The sequence below is a fragment of the Aquarana catesbeiana genome, linkage group LG10 (assembly GCF_042186555.1).
Source record: "Aquarana catesbeiana isolate 2022-GZ linkage group LG10, ASM4218655v1, whole genome shotgun sequence".
NCBI classification, from domain to species: Eukaryota; Metazoa; Chordata; class Amphibia; order Anura; family Ranidae; genus Aquarana; species Aquarana catesbeiana.
This window is the reverse complement of record NC_133333.1, coordinates 29,972,331-29,994,068: the sequence shown is the minus strand read 5'-3', so window position 1 is coordinate 29,994,068 and position 21,738 is coordinate 29,972,331. Positions and strand designations below refer to the sequence as shown.

The window sequence follows — 21,738 nt, the reverse complement described above, 5'->3', positions numbered from 1 at the left end:
GACGGTCCAAGTGCAGTTCTGAGATTTCCTGAAGATCTCCCAGACTTTTGCAGTAAACTGGACCTCCCTCCTCCGGCCTTGCCGGGCTGGGAGGAGAATAATGGAGTAGTGGTACCTTTTAGTAATATGCAATGGATACGCACCTGGGGGGAGGGGGGGTAGAGTGTGATTATCGTCCTCACTCCGGAAGGCCCCTACAATACACATAAAAGTTCATTGACAAAAATGGCCTGGGATCCCCCACAGTGCATTACCAGGCCCTTTGGGTCTGGTATGAATATTAGGGGAACCCCGAACCAAAATAAAAAAAATGGTGTGGGGTCCCCCCAAATTCCATACCAGGCCCTTCAGGTCTGGTATGGTTTTTAAGGGGAACCCCGCACCAAAATGTAAAAAAAATGGCGTGGGGTTACCCTAAAAATCCATACCAGACCCTTATCTGAGCATGCAACCTGGCAGACCGCAGGAAAAGAGGGGGGATGAGAGAGCGCCCCCCCTCCTGAACCGTACCAGGCCATATGCTCTCAACATTGGGAGAATGTCCCCATATTGATGAGGACAAGGGCCTCATCCCCACAATCCTTACCCGGTGGTTGTGGGGGTCTGCGGGCGGGGGGCTTATCAGAATGTGGAAGCCCCCTTTAACAAGGGGACCCCCAGATCCCGGCCCCCCTGTGTGAAATGGTACATTGTACTCCTACCATTTCACAAAAAAAGTGTCAAAAATTGTAAAAAACAGACACAGCATGGGACAATTCCTTTATTAAAAAAGAAAAAAAGAAATTCCAGCGTTGTAATCCTTCCTCGTCCCAGGATATGGAGAAAGACGCCACCACGACACGATCTGCCTCCATGGGAGGAACCCGCTGAATGACGCTAGACCTGCAATGACAGTTCTTAATTAAGCTGAGAGAGGGGCCACCCGTGACGTGCATGGGTGACCCCACCCCCCTCTGATGCAACGGGGAAACACCGCGGGGTTACCCAGTGACATGTATGGGTGACCCCGCCCCCCTCAGACACCACAGAAACCCCTGTAGCGTCAGAGGGGGCGGAGTCACCTGTACATGTCACTGGGTAAACCCGCGGTATCTCCCCGTTGCACCCACACCATTTTTTTAAAATTTTGGCACAGGGTTCCCCTCAATATCCATACCAGACCTGAAGGGCCCGGTATGGAATTTGGGGGGACCCCACGCTTTTTTTTAAAAAATTTTTTCGGGGTTCCCCTTAATATTCATACCAGACCCAGAGGGCCTGGTAATGGACTGTGGGGGAATCCCAGGCAGTTTTTATCAATAAACTTTTATGTGTATTGTCGGGACCGACAATTCATTAATAGCCAGCACTAGTGTTAGCATTTTTAAATTACTTTTTTTTCCTTTAGAAATGTCATTTTGCTCTCGGACTGTTCTAAACACGGGAAACATGCGCTACTTTACAGGCATACTATAGACACCCCCAGGTACGAAATTTAAAGGAATATTACACTTTTATTGTTTCACTTTAAGCATTATTAAAATCACTGCTCCCAAAAAAACGACTGTTTTTAAAACTTTTTTTGCATTGATCCATGTCCCTTGGGGCAGGACCCAGGTCCCCAAACACATTTTATGACAATAACTTGCATATTAACTTTTAAAATTAGCACTTTTGATTATTCATGTTCGTGTCTCATAGACTTTAACGGTGTTCGTGCGTTTGAAGAAATTTTTTGCCTGTTTTTTTGCAAACCGAGCAGGGGGGTGTTCGGCCCATCCCTAGTTACCATTGAGAATCATGGGGTACAACTTGTCAAGCAACTTCAAAATCCAAAGTCGCCCAACTGTGAAACAAGCCATATATATTTTAATAGAAAGGAGCTCTCATTTATACTTGCATTTACATCAGCAGAACAAATGCAGGAAGTGATGTGTGCACATGGGCCAGAAGCAAATGTGTGGGGATGCCAAACAAATCAATGAGCCCCACCCACACCAAATCTAACTACCACATCCACCCCACATTGATTAAGCACAAGTACATATCATACCATTATCCAGAAAATGAGCAGCACCTCCTCTTTGCTAAAGAGAGACCTTGCCATGCCCACTTAGATCAGTGATGGCGAACCTTGGCACCCCAGATGTTTTGGAACTACATTTCCCATGATGCTCAGGCACTGTGCAGTGTAGATGAGCATCATGGGAAATGTAGTTCCAAAACATCTGGGGTGCCAAGGTTCGCCATCACTGACCTAGATGTAGATCCTGACCAGTACAGGAACTTCCGGGTGATTACAATGACTTATTTCTGGGTCAGAAGGCGAAACCATGCGCTTTTGATCGCTGCTGCAAATATTTGATTGCAACCACGATTAGAATTTTATTATTTTTGTTTATTTGCAGATATGCAAATTTGTATTTCTACTTATGATATTTCAATAAGAAATGGTGTCCCTGGGATAGCAGCAGGTGAATGACAAAAACAAAAGGCCCAGTTTGAGCCCTGGTTCACACTGACAGAGGGAGAAAATCGTTCAGCTGAACTCCCACAATTTCATTCCCGCATGTCAGTCTCGACAGCAGGGGGAATTTCAGAGACATCTGTGCAGGTCTCTGCACTGATATCAATACAAATTGCACCCCAAAGTCGCACCAATTAAAACGGTGCAATTGCCACCGATTTGACATGTCAAATTGCACCAATGTGAACTAAAGCTGACACATACAACACTGCCTATCCACCAGCTGAAGTCATTACCTGCAATTCTCCACAGCTGTTATATATAAAGATTCCACCTTTATCATTTACTTGCAGGTGTACAGAAGCCTAGGTTTACATTGGAGCGACTTGTCATGCGATTTGAGAGATCAAATCGCATGACTATTGGCAGCAATGGCACTGTTCCAATCGATGCGACACTGATTTTGTGGCACCGCACCAATTTGCTAAAGTAGTTCCTGCACTACTTTTGCGGATTTCAGGTGCGACTTCAATAGACATCTGTGTATGAAGCCACACAGATGTCTATCAAGTAGCACCTGACCTTGCTACTTTGAAATCGTGCTACTTCAGTGGGAACCAGGGTGAAGAGATTCGTTTTTTGGTGCACAGATACATATAGAAATAAGAAGAGATATTGCACTTTCCCAAAATCACCACCTCCACAAAAACTAAAGAAAGAAAAAAAAAAAGAAAAAAACAGCACCACAACAAAGAGCAATAATGTACTTTTATTTTACCAGCAGAAAAAAAAATGTACATTCATTTACTAGCTTAAAAAAATTTGGACAGGATATATGGTGCTACATTTAGCAATTGGATTTTAAGGGCCCTGCTCATAGGAGCTTACAATCTAAAATTTGATAAAACCTTAGAGTGGACACAGCTTTACTGTCAGTGTATAATGGGCAACACATCACATTTTTATCTGCAAGATTATAGAAACATACTTAACAGTCATTATTCTTACAAAGCATTCCAACATAGTATTAAAAAACGTATTCAAAACACCCACCACCAGCACTCCCATCATGCAACGGGACTGTGACGTCATAAGTGGCTGGGTCACCGAATTACATCACCCAGTGACCACACCCCATGCCAATATAAGTCGTTGCGCACCACTCACCCGGCATTACAGCGGGAGAGAGCGTCGTGTCAACATCGGAAGAAGACTGGAGGGAAGAAGACGACGGAGAAGACAGAGCCACTGCTAGCAAAAGAGCGGCAAAAAAGCAGAAGATAGCGGAGGAGCCCGGCAGAAGAACCGGAGAGCGGCAGAAGAACCGGAGACTGGTAGAAATGGCCGGAGATTGCAGAGAAGAAAGAAGAGACCCCTAAAATCGGAAGAGACCCCCGGAGCTGACTAATAAACTACTTTAAAAACCTGTGGAGTGTTTTTTTTTTTTGACACTTTTTTCCCCAGGTGAATGGGTAGGGGTACGATGTGCCCCATGCTCATTCACATAGGGTGGGGGGCCGGGATCTGGGGGCCCCCTTATTAAACTTGCTGTGCAAGTATGATAAGGAAGGGGGGGTGCAAGGTGGTCTGCTAGACACAGCTATAGTTAATATATATATATTGTGTAATATAGCTGGTCCAGCCGCCCCCCTCCCCCCACCAGACCAGCTCACTCAGCTACTGTGCCTATTATATCTAATATAATATATCTGTGTCCAGCAGCACCCCCCTTATCAGACAGACAACACTCACTATATTATATTAGCTGCTGAGCCACCTCCACCCTGAGCTGGTCTGATGATGATGATGGGGGGGGTGCTGCTGGACACAGATATATTATATTAGATATAGGCACAGTAGCTGAGTGACACACCCACCCACCCTGAGTGAGTTGGTCTCATGGGAGGGGGGGTGCTGTGTCCACAGTCACCAGGTAGCTGAGCGGAGCCGCCGTAAGCTGGTCTGATAAGGGGGGGGTGTCCACAGACCACAGCACAGGTGTAGACAGACAGTGACCCACACCCACATCAAATCCATCCAGCAAGCAGAAGGTCACAGTAGCATCTTGCCATTTTCCCTGCGGCCATCAGATCCGCTCCAGCAAGCAACACCTTGTCGCCAGCAGGTCACAGCATCTTGCCATCTTCCCTGCGGCCATCAATCCGGTCCAGCAAGCAACACACCATGTCAGCATGTCAGTTCCAAAATGCAAATCAAATCATCGATGCCAATGATGCCATTATCTGCTGTCCCCGGGGACAGATCCGATCCAGAGATCACCATACAGTGGGATCTCTGGATCGGATCTCTCCCTGGGGACAGCAGATAATGAAAAGTGTGGGGCAGAGCTGCGATGATGTCACTCATCATGTTGGAGCCCTCGGTTAGGCCCCTTTCACACTGGGGAGGTGGGTGCGTCAGCGGTAAAGCGCCGCCATTTTTAGCCGCGCTTTACCGTCAATTTCACTGCGCTATTCGGCCGCTAGTGGGGAGCTTTTAACCCCCACTAGTGGCTGAAACAGGGTTAAAATCACCCGCAAAGCGCCGCTGCAGCAGCGCTTTTCCAGCGGTATAGCCGCAGTGCCCTTTTATTTCAATAGGCAGGAGCGGTGGAGAAGCAGTACACACACCGCTGCCAATATATGCAGTGTTATTAGGGAGAAAAAAATTATTGGGGGGGTGACACCATATTATACCGCACCAGGTGACACCAACCCTAGTGATGCCACTGAACTCAATATTGAATCCTACGGACTAAGACTTGGATGCCATTGCAGTTCATGTGCGTTTAAAGGCAGGTGTCTCAATACTTAGGCAAATATATTGTATATTGCTTGTGAAACTGAGCATGCCTATGGACTTAGGGCTGGTTCACACCACAGAAATGCAGAGAACATGTGAGAGGCTGCCTGGTGGCAAAGTGGGTAGCAGTTCCGTCTAGCAGCACTGGGGTTGCTGGTTCAATTCACCAACATGCTAATGCTTGTGTTGAAGTTTATATGTTCTTCCTGTGTGGGTTTCTCACCATAATCCAAAGACATGCTGGCATTTTATTTGTCTCCTGTCAAAATAGTCTCTAATGTAACAAAGTTAGTTTGGACTTTATATTGGAAGCTCATTGCAGCCAGGGACTGATGTCAATGTTTGTTTGCACTATTAATGCCCAGGGACTTGGACATTTAAAATTTTAGGGTTTACACTGCACAGGTACATATGCTAAGAAAACTGATGCTTTGTTTATGTGGATGCAAATGGACTTCGATCTTTGGCCTGTAGTTGGAGATTTGATGCACATAGCCAAGGGCTAACACAGTTGCAAATAGTATTATGTGTTCCTGCCCATCAGGTGCAATCACTTTAGGCATACATGAAGAGATAGATTGAAAGATACTGGTGGGCGTGTACTTCTATTGGGTGTGTCAGTGTGCTAACAATACAACCTCTCTTATATAAAGCGCTACAGTAGGGGGGTTCGTTTGGTCTAAGAAGGTCAGGTTTTTTGCTGTGATTTGTGGGGGAAAAGGAATGATATTGTGCCTATTAACAAATGCCCAACTAGGGATATTTGCTGAAATTCTTGTGCATTTTTTCAATCAAAAGTGGGTTTATGTGGCCATGCTGTCAATGTTGTGTGTGTATTGTTCCTGTCTGACCATGCAAACATGGTTTTGGAGCATCTGCTGACCTTCTACTCTTTGATCTCATTGCTTAATCATGTACAGAGAAATGCAGCTTCCAGCAGAACATGGTCACCAATGTATGTATGTGTGGATTGTGGGCTGGTGGTGGGTGTTTTGCATAAGTGTCTTTTTTGTTATTATGTTGGAATGCTTTGTGAGAATAATGACTGTTATGTATGTTTCTATAATCTTGCAGATAAAAATGTGATGTGTTGCCTGTTATACACTTAAAGTAAAGCTGTGTCCACTCTAAGGTTTTGTCAAATTTAAGATTGTAAGCTCCTGTGAGCAGGGCCCTTAAATTCCAATTGCTAAATGTAGGACCATGTATCCTGTCCAATTTTTTTGAAGCTAGTAAATGAATGTACATTTTTTTTTTTTTTTTTTCTCTTTAGTTTTTGTGGGTGGTGGTTTTGGAAAAGTGCAATATCTTTTATATCTTATTTCTATATGTATTTGTGCACCAAAAAAATAATCTCTTTGCCCTGGTTCACCTTGATGCTACTTTGAAATCGCGCTACTTCTTTTGAAGTAGCACAATTTCAAAGTAGCAAGGTCAGCGCGATTTCAGGTGCTACTTGATAGACATCTGTGTGGCTTCATACACAGATGTCTAATGAAGTCACACCTGAAATCGGCAAAACTAGTGCGGGAACTACTTTTGCAAATTGGTGTGGCGCCACAAAATTGGTGTTGCATTGTTTGGAACAGTGCCCTTGCTGGCAATAGTCATGTGATTTGATCCCTCAAATCGCATGACAAATCGTTCCAATATAAACCTAGGCTTCAGCACACCTGCAAGTAAATGATAAAGGTGGAATCTTTATATATAACAGCTGTGGAGAATTGCAGGTAATGACTTCAGGTGGTGGATAGGCAGTGTTGTATGTGTCAGCTTTGGTTCACATTGGTGCGATTTGACATGTCAAATCTGTGGCAATTGCACCGTTTTAATTGGTGTGACTTTGGGGTGCAATTTGTATTGATATCAGTGCAGAGACCTGCACAGATGTCTCCGAAATTCCCCCTGCAGTCGGGACTGACATGGGGGAATGAAATTGTGGGAGTTCAGCTGAACGATTTCCTCCCTCTGTCAGTGTGAACCAGGGCTCAAACTGGGCCTTTTGTTTTTGTCATTCACCTGCTGCTAACCCAGGGACACCATTTCTTATCGAACGCCTTTAAATATCATAAGTAGAAATACAAATTTGCATATCTGCAAATAAACAAAAATAATAAAATTCTAATCGTGGTTGCGATCAAATATTCACAGCAGCGATCAAAAGAGCGTGGTTTCGCCTTCTGACTCAGAAATAAGTCATTGTAATCACCCGGAAGTTCCTGTGCTGGTCAGGATCTCCATCTAGGTGGACATGGAGAGGTCCCTCTTTAGCAAAGAGAAGGTGCTGCTCATTTGCCGGGTAAGTGTAGGATATGCACTTGTGCTTACTCAATGTGGGGGTGGATGTGGTAGTTAGATTTGGTGTGGGTGGGGTTCATTGATTTGTTTGGCATCCCCACACATATGCTTCTGGCCCATGTGCACACATCACTTCCTGCATTTGTTCTGCTGATGTAAATCAGTAAGGACTATGCAAGTATAAATGAGAGCTCCTTTCTATTAAAATATATATGACTTGTTTCACAGTTGGGCAACTTTGGACCTCCGAGTTGCTTGACAAGTTGTACCCCATGATTCTCAATAACCATTCACATCTGTGCTACTTCAAAATGCAGCAACTTCAAAGTAGTCCCTGTACTACTTTGGTGTGACTTTCATGTGACTTGTGGTACATGGGGGGCAATATTACACAAGCATTCTCAGAAGTTGGGGCCAAGTTGCAGTAGCAAAGTGGCAGCAAAATAATGTGACTTTCAGGTCGCAGCAGTGTGAATGAGATTAATGGATAATACCTTTGCATTCGGCACTATTCTCACTTGTGCATCCTGCAAGTGGGTTGAATTTGTCCCTGCACTACATTGGTTTGACTTTGATGTGACTTGAGGTCCATATACCGCAAGATTACCCAGGCATTGGTCGCACAAGTGCAAATGGGGCCTAATTCAAAGGTTTTGTCAATGAATTTCATTAGGTTCCTTTCACACTTGGCCGACTTTTCCTACAACTTGAGGTCCCTTTCACACTTGTGCGATCTAAAAGACCAGCTATTTTGCAGCGCTTTTTGCCACAAATGTGATCTGATTTGAAGCAATGCCAGTGTACTCTTGAGGTCTATGGACGCAGGAGTCACAGGAAAAGTCGCACAAGTGGGAAAGGGGCCTTAGGGCCGGTTCACACTGCTGTGCTGGCCGACATCAGATGTGATTTGCCCCACACTGCAAATCACATGCGATGTCTGTGTAATGCAAACTCAGCCATACAGATTGTATGGTTGATTTTGCATCGCATTTTGGACCAAACCGCACAGGACCCTTTTTTTATTCCACAGCAGAATCGGATCGCATGTGTGTTGTCTGAATTTGCAGTTCAATCTGCGAACTTATTTGGGGTGTCATTGGGATCTGGGGGCAACCTTATTAAAGGGGGCTCCCAGATTCCAATAAGCCCCCCGCCTGCAGACCCTGACAACCAATGGCCAGGGTTGTTGGGAAGGGGCCAGTTTAGGAGGGGGGTGCTCGCTCGTCCCCACCCCCTTTCCTGACCTACCGGGCTGCGTGCTCGGATAAGGGTCTGGTATGGATTTTGGGGGGACGCCCATGCCATTTTTTCAGTGTGGGGGTTCCCCTTAAAATCCATACCAGACCGAAGGGCCCTGTATGCTCTTGAAGGGGGAACCCATGCCAGTTTAAAAAAATAAATAAATAAATAAAAAATTGGCGTGGAGTTCCCCTTAATTAACGCCATTGTTTTTTTAAATTTTGGCGCACGGTTCCCCCTAATATCCATACCAGACCTGAAGGGTCTGGTATACATTTTGGGGGGGGGGGGGCTACGCCAATTTTTTTTTTTTTTTTAGATTTTGGTGTGGAATTCCCCTAATGTCCATACCAGACTCGAAGGACCTGGGACCTGGGACCTGGTATGGACTGGTGGGGGGAACCTACGCCGTTTTTTGGGGGGGATTTTTACTCTATATTGCTGGGAAACGGCAATTCATTACAGCCGCAAGCAATTTTAGATGCCAATTTTTCCTTTAGAAATGTCATTTTGCTGCAGTACAGTAATAAACACGGGAAAGGTGCTCTACACTACAGGCATACTATAGACACCCCCCAGGCATGATATTCAAAGGAATTTTTAATTTTTATTGTTTCACTTTAAGCATTATTTAAATCACTGCTCCCGAAAAAATGGCCGTTTTAAAAACATTTTTTCCAATTGATACATGTCCCCTTGGTGCAGGACCCAGGTCCCCATACACTTTTTATGGCAAAGAACTTGCATATAAGCCTTCAGTGAGAACTTTGGATTTTGCAGGTTCGAGCCCCATTGACTTCCACTATTCCAGCATATGTGATCCGACTGGCAATAGCGCTGCTTTCCATTTGCATTAGCGCTCAGTTTCTGAGAGTTGAAGTCTTTTTGGCCTTATTTGAGTGTTATTTTTTTGGCACTGCAGGATAATTTTTTGGCACTATAGTAAATGACCCCCAATGCTGTTTACATGGTTGTGTCAGCGTCGGATCATGTTGCTTCACGTCAAAATGTACCTATCGTGTTGTTTGCCAGGGTTTGCAGCTCCCCAAATGCTTCCACTGATGTCAATATAAACACGCTGCCAATTGCATTACCAACGCCCCTATGGTGTTTACAGCCCGTGTGAGATGTGTTTAGAAAGTGTTACTAGCCGAGATAATAAAAAAATAACAAAAATTCATACAATAGAAAAGAGAGAGAGAGAGAAAAAGAAAGAGAGGGAAAAAAGAAATAAAGATATAAAGAGAGAGAGAAAGAAAGAGCGATAAAGAAAGAAAGCATTATTTCTGACAGCAGACAAGTGTGGGGTGTCTGACAAGCGAATTTGAACGTGACGCAAACATATGACTTGCAAATCAAATGCAAAAGGAAAGAAAGAGAAAGAAAGAAAAAGAAAGAGCAAGAAAGAAAGAGAGAGAAAAAAGAGCGAGGAAGAAAGAGAGAGAAAAAGAAGCGAGGAAGAAAGAGAGAGAGAAAAAGAAAGAGATAAAGAAAGAAAGCATTATTTATATGTAGCACTGGCCAGCATATCAAATCTTGTATGTGGACAAACTACTAAAAAATAAAATAATTTCTGATAGAAGACCATTGTGAACAAAGATATTAGCAATGCCAACCTTCTATTTATCTATACAAATAAAAAACAGTTGATGATATTTTACCTGATTACCTTTTCATGCAGAGAAGAGATGGTATGAATTGGAGTTATCTAATGGAAGCCTTTAACCTTCGTGTTTATGTCTTCCTTTCTACACACACGATAATAAAGTAAGAAGGATGTTTCAACATGTCTGTTTGCCGCAACGTTTCTGTTTCTTAGGAATATGTATCTGTTTTCTTATTTATTACAGTAGACTTATTAGGCTGAGTTCCCGAGGTGAACCAGAATAAGGATACTTTTTTTTTTTTTAAAAAAGCATTAGTTATTTCCAGTGGAGTCCAATTGCCTGATATAGCATCTCCCAAATAAATTACTTCCCACCGCAGTCTACTACCACATGGTACAGAATACATTTTAAATATTAATCTCTACACCAGGGCTCTACAAACTTTCTAAACAAAGGGCAAGTTTACTGTCCTTCAGACTTTAGGGGGGTCAGATTGTGGAAATTGGGAGTAGAAAAGGCCCTGACATCAGTGGGAAAAACAATGTCCCACCTTTGCTGTCAGTGGGAGGAATTGTGCCCCATCATTGGTGTCACACATTTTGCAAGCAGAGACAGGTACTCCGCATGATGGGGACAGTACTAAGTAAGGGAAAGGTTCCTGATGAGGAGGGAAAGCAATGGGTCGCTACTTCTTGGAAATTTTTCTCCTTGAGCATGAGACGATCAGGCCGCACTTTGATCTCTTTACAGATGCAGTCAGTTTAGCTGATACCTGCTCTCTTCACATTACTGGAAACTGTGAGTGTCCCCGGTTGGGCAGCCTTCCCACTGGGCTTTTTAGAACATGATATGAGTAGATATGCTATAGACATGTGCACTGCCGAAAAATTTGTTCATTTTCATTTCATTTGTTTATTTATTTTTTCATTTTTCAGGTCATTAGTTATGATCACAATTTGTAAATTTGTAAATTCGTAAAATCCGAAAATAAGAAAGAAAATCAGAAAATTCTAAATAATTATTAACTAACTAATTACTAATAATAACTAACTTTTAAATGATAGGTATTGGAATTTCCTTTCAAATTTGGCTGTTAGTGAACGTAACAAATACAAATTTATCGGAAGTTACAAATTAACCCAAAATAATGAATGCTGCATTTAAACAAATGGAACGGAACAAATTAATAATTAATAATAATAAAAAGTTTTTGTTATTTATTATTGTTTATTATTATTAATTTGTTACGTTCCATTCGTTTAGATACAGCATTCGTTATTTTTCAGATAACAGCCAAATTTGAAAGGAAATTCCAATACCTATAATTTAATAGTTAGTTATTATTTCAGATTTTCAAATTTTTGGATTTTAGAATTTACAATTTATGAATATTCGAATTTACGATTATTTGGAAAAAATTAACTAAACAGGTTTTTGTTTATTCAAATGTTTCCGAATTAACAAACTTGTCAAAATTTGTTAAGAAACTTTGAAAATTTGGAACAAAACGAATTGCACATGTCTAATATGCTATAGATAAAGTAGCTGTCTGTATTAGATAAACATTATTTGTTTACTGATTAATGAAGTTAGAGAGAAATTTCAAATCCTATTGCTTTAAACTATCGACATATTTTGCATATATTTTTTTATCATATATGCATTTATTTTAATATTTACATCCCAGGATTTCTCTTTAAGCAAAATCACTTCATTCATTATGTGTTAGGATGACATAAGATAAACCAAAATCATTTTAGTGTTTACAATAAAGAGTAAACATTTTTAATTATACATTTAAAACGATAACGGTTGTAATTGTATCACCTTTTATTAAATATTTTAATTATCAGCAAAATTCCTTCAGTGTGAAGACTTTATAATCTGCAGAAATGTTGCTTATTTACATGAAAAAGAAATTAAGCTCACAAATTACATAAGTAAAGATCTGCACAAATATATATCTTCTACACAAATACAAAAGTACTAACATTACAAGCTATTCAATCTGTTTTTTGGAGTTAAAAATATGCTATTTATTAATATAAACAGTATTGATAAGGCGGGCATTGTTCCTTGTGATGGCTCCCCTCTGGTCTCAGCCAGTGCTACTCTGCTTGCCACGCCCCCTGATGCATTTCACTCCTCCCACTAAGACTTAGTCTAAGCCCCGGTGGACGGGTCGAAAGGTGGCAGGGGGCGTGGCTGGCTGAGGCCATTCATATCATCTCAATCATTGGGTCAACAGAGCGGCGTCCCATGCGTTAGTTAGGCTGTACCTTTTCTTTCCCTTTAAGCTGATGCCATGACTGCAGCCCAAAATTTCCTGTTTCAGGATGGCTCCTTTCTCTTGCAGCATTCTATGGAGCCACCCTTAAATGCAGGGACTTCCGTTGTTTCTCCCTACACTGTGTACATCTATAGAATCCCACAGCCACATAGTCTAGGATGGGAAGGTTCACCCTTGCTCCTCCCTTCTCCAAACTAACAGGTTTCTCGGTTCGCTGTTAACTTTGTGAAGACTGGAAGTTCAGGGAAGCAGCGCTGGAAGTTGAAAACTGCAAGTTCATGGGTGAGATTTTTAACATTTAGTTTACTTAGCTATGTTTATTTTATTGCACTCAATGGGGTTTATTTACTAAAACATTTTTTTTTTGTCAAAGCTTAATTAAAGCGGAGTTCCACCCTGAAAAAAAATGTTTGCATTAAATGACTCCTTTTAACCTAATAAACAAACATTTGGAGGAATTTTTTTTTATATACTTACCCTAAATGCCCTGTTGCTATGTAGTCCTCGTAATCTTCCACTTCCTGGTCCGCGGAGCTCTTCGTGACTTCCTCCCTCACCTATGCTCCTGGGAAATGATGACACATAATTTCCCAGGAGTCTGTGGACAGTACTGTGATTAAAAATCACTACGGCCGCCGGTGAATCGCGCATGCGTGAGATCGAGAGGTGCATGCTGGGTACCCAGCATGCACCTCTCCAAAGCTAATCCAGGAAGCGATCTGGATTGGGTTTCACATGCCCACATTCATGATGGCAATGGCCACACATTGAGGAAGAGAATATTACAGTAAGAAATTTAAATTTTACCGAAATCGATCACGATCATTGTATACTCCTTTTTTTATTAAATTAAAAATAATTCTACGATCAATTAAAAAAAAACTGTTTTTGCCGGAACTCCGCTTTAAACAGGCTGAAGTTAGAAGCTGATTGGCTACCATGCACAGCTGCACCACATTTTGCATTCTCCAGTTTTAGTAAATCATCCCCAATGTGTTAACCACTTCAGCCCCGGAAGGATTTAACCCTTAATGACCAGGCCATTTTTTGCGATACGGCACTGCGTCGTTTTAACTGACAATTGCGTGGTCGTGCGATGCTGTACCCAAACAAAATTGACGTCCTTTTTTTCCCACAAATAGAGATTTCTTTTTGTGGTAGTTGATCACCTCTGCGGTTTTTATTTTTTGCGCTATTTTGGAAAAAAAACAAAATTTTTTACTTTCTGCTACATTACATATCCAAAAAAAATAAAATAATAAAAAAACAAATGTATTCATCAGTTTAGGCCAATATATAATCTTCTACATATTTTTGGTAAAAAAAATCGCAATAAGCGTATATTGATTGGTTTGCGCAAAAGTTATAGCGTCTACAAAAAAGGGGAAAGATTTAGGGACTTTTAATTTTTTTATTGTTTTTACTAGCAATGGCGGCGATCTGCGATTTTTAGTGGGACTGCGACATTGCAGCGGGACAAATGTGACCCTAAGTGACACCAATACAGTGATCAGTGCTATAAAAATGCACTGATTACTGTATAAATGGCACTGGCAGGGAAGGGGCTAATACTAAGGGGCGATCAAGGGGTTTCGTCTTCCCTAGGGAGGTGTTTCTAACTGTATGGGGGACGAGCTGACGGAGAAGAGAGAGATCGCTGTTCCTGATCACTAGGAACAGCTGATCTCTCTCTCCTCCTGTCGGAACGGGAATCTTCCTTTTTTACACTGGCAGATCCCTGTTCTGCCTCTCTTTCCCACGAACGCTCCTGCCAACTCCCGGGAGCTCCCGGCGGGTGCACGCGCTGGCCTTCGGTGGACGCGCACCCGCAATAGCTATTGCTGCTGATTCACGCAGGGGAGCCAACCTGCCGCAGTTTAACTTAAAAGTAGTTTTAAAGGCTCAAGATTTTATACCTTCATGCTTTCAAATCAAGAAGAAACCTTCTGAGTGCAGCACCCCCCCATTCCCCTTATGCTCACCTGAGCTCTCTCTCTTGATCTAGTGCAGGAAAGCTGAGCTTCTCCTGGGTCTCTTTTTCCACATTGGCTGAGATTGCAGCGGGAGCCATTGGCTCCTGCTACTATCAATCACAGCCAGTGAACCAATATGGAGAGAGTGGAGGTGGGGCCAAGGGCTCTATGTGTCTTATGGACACATAGCATGGGGCTTAGGAGCAACCACACACCAGTGCCCACAGAGCGAGCAGCTTGCTATTGGTGGTACTGGCTGAAGAGGAGAAGCCAGGAGCGCTAGCGGAGGCCCAAAAAGAGGAGAATGGAGGCTGCTCTGTGCAAAACTATTACGTAGAATAGGTAAGTATAACATGTTTGTTTTGTTTTGTTCTTTTTTTTTTTTAATTAGTCTTTAATGTCACTTTAGGCTAAAAAATGCTGAGGGTTTAATACTACAACAAACCATTTTGTTGTTCATAAGCTTCTTAGATCAATTTGAACAGTTTCTGAACCAATATCTTCACCACACTGAGGTTCGCACCTATCAGAAAAGGCTGTCTCCATCCTAACTGGAATGGACTTAAAAAAGTTGTCCTTAAAGTCTTGGGAAAACAACACATAAAGAACAGGGTTGATGCAACTGTTAAAGTAAGCCAGACATATAGCAATTTCATTTATCAGATTATCTAATTGGGAGTTACCATGACCAATGTAGATGAATGGCCAAGTATAATACGGAAACCAACAGATGAAGAAACAGACCACAACAGTGATCACCATGCGATAAGACTGACGAGATCTTCTTTTTATCAGTTTCTTCATCTTATAAAAAATTAGACCATAAGAAATAAGAATGATAGCAAAAGGTAACACAAACATAAAAGCAAGTCTGATAAACCGTATACTTTTTACGAGGCGATTAGTAGCATAAGCCATTTGAGCATCCTTTGGAGCACAGTCTGAAAAATCTATTTCAAAATAGTAAATACCAATGGGAGTGCTCAGAATAAAAGCAACCACCCAAGTAATAACTGATACCACACGGGCCATGTTGAGTGTTCTGTGTACTCTTGTCCATATTGGCCACATTGCAGACACACAACGATCAACACTGATGACTGTTAGGAAGTAGACACTGCTGCACATGCTAAGAACCAATACAATGGAGCTAACAAGACACAGCTCCTGGGGATAATGAAATATTTTGAACAAAGCCCATTCTGCAATCCGAACAGGTAGAAAAGAAGAACACATCAAGTCAGCCATTGCCAGGTTGAGGAACCACAACGCATTGACAGTCTTCATCTTGAAACCAGCAATCCAGATGACTAAGGAATTTCCTACAATTCCGACAATAAAGGTGATACTGTAGCAAAGAATGCAGAAAGCTTTAAGAAATGGAAAAAGATTTGGCGAAACATAGAATAAAGTGTGATGGTCCCATGCAGTGTCATTATCTGTGGGTTGATTGAAATAATAATGGTTCCATGTGGTATCATTGTCCAAAGATTGATTAAACGTTGCCACTTCCATGTTTTTCTGTAAAAAGAAAACCTAAAATTAATAGGATAGACTAAAGGAATGGGTATTGAAGTGATTGCAAACCCATATACAGTATTTCACAAAAGTGAGTACACCCCTCACATTTTTGTAAATATTTTATTCTATCTTTTCATGTGACAACATTGAAGAAATGACACTTTGCTACAATGTAAGGTAGTGAGTGTACAGCTTGTATAACAGTGTAAATTTGCTGTCCCCTCAAAATATCTCAACACACGCCATTAATGTCTAAACCACTAGCAACAAAAGTGAGTACACCCCTAAGTGAAAATGTCCAAATTTGGACCAAAAGTGTCAATATTTTGTGTGGCCACCATTATTGTCCAGCACAGCCTTAACCCTCTTGGGCATGGAGTTCACCAAAGATTCACAGGTTGCCACTGGAGTCCTCTTCCATTCCTCCATGATGACATCACAGAGCTAGTGGATGTTGGAGACCTTGCGCTCCTCCACCTTCCATTTGAGAATGCCCCACAAATGCTCAATAGGGTTTAGGTCTGGAGACATGCTTGACCAGTCCATTTCGTTTACCCTCAGCTTCTTTAGCAAGGCAGTGGTGGTCTTGGAGGTATGTTTGGGGTTGTTATCATATTGGAATACTGCCCTGCGGCCCAGTCTCCGAAGGGAGGGGGTCATGCTCTGCTTCAGTATGTCACAATACATGTTGGCATTCATGGTTCCCTCAATGAACTGTAGCTCCCCAGTGCCAGCAGCACTCATGTAGCCCCAGACCAAGACACTCCCACCAACATGCTTGACTATAGGCAAGACGCACTTGTCTTTGTACTCCTCACCTGGTTGCAGCCACACACGGGTGACATCATCGGAACCAAATACGTTTATCTTTGTCTCATCAGACCACAGTACATGGTTCCAGTAATCCATGTCCTTAGTCTGCTTGTCTTCCTCTAACTGTTTGCGGGCTTTCTTGTGCATCATCTTTAGAAGAGGCTTCCTTCTGGGATGACAGCCATGGAGACCAATTTGATGCAGTGTGCTGCAGGTCAGTTTTAGGGTCTTGGCAATCTTCTTAAAAGCCTAGGCCATCTTTATGTAGAGCAACAATTGTTTTTTCAGATCCTCGGAGAGTTCTTTGCCATGAGGTGGCATGTTGAACTTCCAGTGACCAGTATGAGAGAGTGAGAGCAAAAACACCACATTTAACACACCTGCTCCCCATTCACACTTTAGATCTTGTAACACTAATAAGTCACATGACACCGGGGAGGGAAAATGGCTAATTGGGCCCAAATTGGACATTTTCACTTAGGGGTCTACTCACTTTTGTTGCCAGCGGTTTAGACATTAATGGCTGTGTTGAGTTATTTTGAGGGGACATCAAATTTACACTGTTATACAAGCTGTACACTCACTACTTTACATTGTAGCAGAGTATAATTTCTTCAGTGTTGTCACATGAAAAGATATAATAAAATATTTACAAAAATGTGAGGGGTATACTCACTTTTGTGAGATACTGTATATATATATATATATATATATATATATATATAGAATATGTGCTCAGTAGCTCAGTTCAAATATAATAAATAATACATACCATATTTATTGGCATATAACACACTCCTTCATTTTAGGAGGGAAGTTTCAGAAAAAAACTCAAATTTTAAATAAAGAACTTTGAAGCAAAATAAGGGTCAGTGCCCATCAATGCATCCTCATCATTGCCCTTCTGCAACCTCACCATTACCCATCTGCAGCCTGATCAATGTCATCTGCAGCCTCACAATTGCCCATCAATGCAGCTTGATCAGTGCCCATCTGCAGCCTCACAATTGCCCATCAATGCAGCTTGATCAGTGCCCATCTGCAGCCTCACAATTGCCCATCAATGCAGCCTGATCGATGTCAATATGCAGCCTCACCATTGCTATGAATGCAGCCTGATCAGTGCCCATCTGCAGCCTCACCTCAGATTACTGCTGACTTGGAGGGGACAGGGTGGGGGGCGGGACAAGCGCCATAAGATTACATACAGCAAGAATCTCCTGTTTACTCGGCGGCCTCTTTAATACAAAGTGCCGCCTCCTGGACCGAATTCTATGATAGACAGAACACTGGTCCAATGCAGGAGACGGGACTTCCTATTAAAGAGGCCGCCGAGTAAACAGGAGATTCTCGTTGTATGTAATTCGGACGGCGCTCGTCCCACCCCCCTCCCCGTTCCCTCCTAAGCAGCCCAAATTGCAGTATCGGCGTATAACACGCACACACTATTTGCACCCAATTTTCAGGGTGAAAACGTGTGTGTTATATGCCAATGAATACAGTATATATAGATATATAGATATATACTGGTGCATCAGGTGCACTGGAATAGTATATACATATACCATTCCAGTGTACCTGATGAAGAGCTAGGAGGCTTGGAACTGTTGTGCATGTCGAAAGATGATTACTATAAATAAAGGAAGTGATTATTGAGTTAGAATCTTTTGGCGGTGCGGTGACTCATTTGAACAGTATAGTATTGGCAGATTGGAGCCTGCCTGTCCTCAGCACCCTATATATAGGAGTGCAGTCCACTCATTGATATACTGTATATGCAGTTTAATACATTTTATATATATATATATATATATATATATATATATATATATATATATATATATGAGAGAGAGAGAAAGAGAGAGTATATTCATTATTATTATTTATATGTTTATATATTGTACTGTGTAATACTGTAACATTCCCCATATCACACAATGAAGTGCTGCAAAAAGTTCAGTCTCATTCTGAGCATTGCTGTGTGGCCATCTGGATGTTAGGCTGTTTAAAAGTACCCAATTGAGTGAACGAACACTATAGCGGGGCAGAGGGAGCGATCTGTACCATTTGAATCACCATCCCTATTGTGTTCATCTGCAAGCTTGGAGGCCTAGGCTGGGTTATAGCCATCTGCCTTTTAAGCTTGCTGTCTGGTAAGCAGAATCTACAGCTACGGTGGTCGGGCACTTTTTACATTTGTGTGTGAGAACTGCGGTGATATTAAGGATACAATCATTTTTAAGGATCTTTCTTGTTCCCATATCATTTTTGTAGACATATACAGCCAATGTCCTAGCGCAGTTTTTTAAATTTTATTGGACTTTCTGTGTTATCTCACTGTATGCTGCTGCTGGTCTATAAGTCTATCCATTCAATTGATTTCTTTCTAGCGCGGTACCCTCCTTTGCATATTGCTGCAAAAAGTTACCTTTACCTTTCCCCACTATACTACCAAAATAGCAGTCAGCAATCAATGTGATGTTATATTCATTGAATTATTTTATGCCCATTATTCATTTTATGATTTGGCATCCCTTACCTGAAATCAGTTTATTTCTGGGAAATTTTCTCTGAGTCTTAAGCTCCGGACCATTCAGCAGATATCCTGGATCAGTTATGTTGCTCCTCTTTTTTGGGACTGACTAAGAGTTGACTCTGACACTTTGAAAAAATTATTTCTCATGAAGATAAGGAGATAAGAATGAGACTTCTAAAACTGAGCATTTGAAAAATGAAATACGGTTAGAACTTTGTGTGATCTTTGTGTGATAAGATAAAGTATCTGTTTTCTACAGAGCTTTTAGAGTTATTGGAATTATTATATTTTTGGTGCTAAAGGATGAGCGCATCGGTTTGTATATTTTTTTTTTATGTTCAGATTTAAGTAAAGAGAAAGTAAATTTTCTTTTTCTTTCAGCCAGAGTTTAATTTACAGAAGAAAAAAAAATAAGAAAAAATTAAGAGAAAATGTAAAAAAAAAAAAAAAAAAAATTTACTGTGGTTCTGTCATTAAAAAAAAAAAAAAAGGTTACATAGAAAGTGAATTGCAATATACAATGTATGTATATATATATATATATATATATATATATATATATATATATATATATATATATATATATATATATATATATATATATATATATATATATAGTATATAATATAGTACAGCCTTTCTCAACCTTTTCAACACAGAGGAACACTTAAAATAACTTTCTGGTCTCAGGGAACCTCTGCTAAAAATGACTATATCTACAACTCATGATACATTCTTGTGATGGTCAGTTGGAAGAACGCTCCATACACTTGTAGTGATTGGGAAGAATTACCCACTTACAGATAGCTAAAAAGATCAATGGTGTCACTGGGAACTTATCTGAGAGATAGAAATTTCTCATTGCTCAAGGAACCCCTAGCAACATCTGGAGGAACCCCAGGATTCCATGGAACTCTGGTTGAGAGTCCCTGATATAGTATATTAAAGAATATGTTACCCCAACATTTCATATTTCTGATATGTGCCTGCTGTACCATGTACTTGTATGAAAAAGTTTCCTGTTCTAATTGCATTACTTGTATTGCTTGTATTGTGTGAAATTACTGCCAGTCCCTCTGCTTTCCTATTTCAAACAGACCATGTTAACCTAGGCATGAGAGTACATCCATCCCAGTGTGGTCAGTTTTCTAGCTGTGCTGGGAGAACAGCCTGCCTGTCCACCAATGGTTAGACTTGTACTGACATGCCCCCCTGCACAGCCATTCACTTTACTGGGAAGATCAGTGTGCTGATGTTTCTTCATCCCCACCTCTCTAAGTCCCATATTCAGCTGAGAGCAGAGGGTATGTGATTACTTATAAAACAAGAAAAAAAGCATTTATCATTTTTTTAATGCACAAGTGTTTTGCCTTTTATTTCTATTTTAAACTGAATGGGTTGTTTTACAAGATGAGGGTTCAAATATATTTTAAAGACTGCAACTAGTCATGTGTGGTTCCTTTCGTTCCGAATTAAAATTCAGACGAATTTTCGTTATTCTGAAATTCGGATGTATACAAATTTCCGAATTACAATAAAAAAAAAAAATCGACAGAAATTCAAATTTGAATAATTTTCCAATAGTTTTTGAATACTTTTCAAATTCGAATTGTTTTCAAATTCTAATTAGAAAACTTTTCAAATTCAAATAGTTTTCCAATTTACAAAGAGAAGAAAATAGAATAGAAAATAAAGGAATAGAAGCGAAAAAAAAAACAAAACATTTATTTATTTTTCTACTCTATTACTTTATTTTCTATTCTATTGTATTGTTTTTGGAAATTGGAAGACTATTCGAGTTCGAAAACTTTCGAAATTGATTTGAAAACTTATAAATGAAACGAATTCCAAAAACGAATTAAACAAATTGAACTAAACAAATTTATGTAAATAATGAATCAAAACAAAATGAAACAATTTTTTTTGTTCTGCACATGTCTAACAGCAACTAAAGAATAATACTAAAAACCAATGCTACAAATAAAATGTCTATTCTTTAACAAATATATTATATTTACAGTTTATCACAATAATTATTATTTATTTTTTGTTATTTCCCAAATAATTTAATTTTTTTCTTTTTTTAATGGTACAGCGAAGGGTTAGAATCTGTTCCTTTTTAGCTGTCTGTGTCCCTATTAGGATGTTTTTTTCCTCATTTCCTGTTCCAATGACAGAAGAGACCAGGGCTGGAAGTTAAGAAAATTATTTTT

The 21,738-nt window shown here is 40.8% G+C and overlaps 1 protein-coding gene across 1 annotated transcript; it reads right to left on the bottom strand.

Moving 5' to 3' along the window:
* Nucleotides 1–15,111: 15,111 nt before the first annotated feature.
* On the bottom strand, nucleotides 15,112–16,170 carry LOC141109824 (C3a anaphylatoxin chemotactic receptor-like). Its single transcript, XM_073601088.1, has one exon. It carries the CDS (start codon nucleotides 16,168–16,170, stop codon nucleotides 15,112–15,114), a length of 1,059 nt encoding a protein of 352 aa, XP_073457189.1.
* Nucleotides 16,171–21,738: the final 5,568 nt, after the last annotated feature.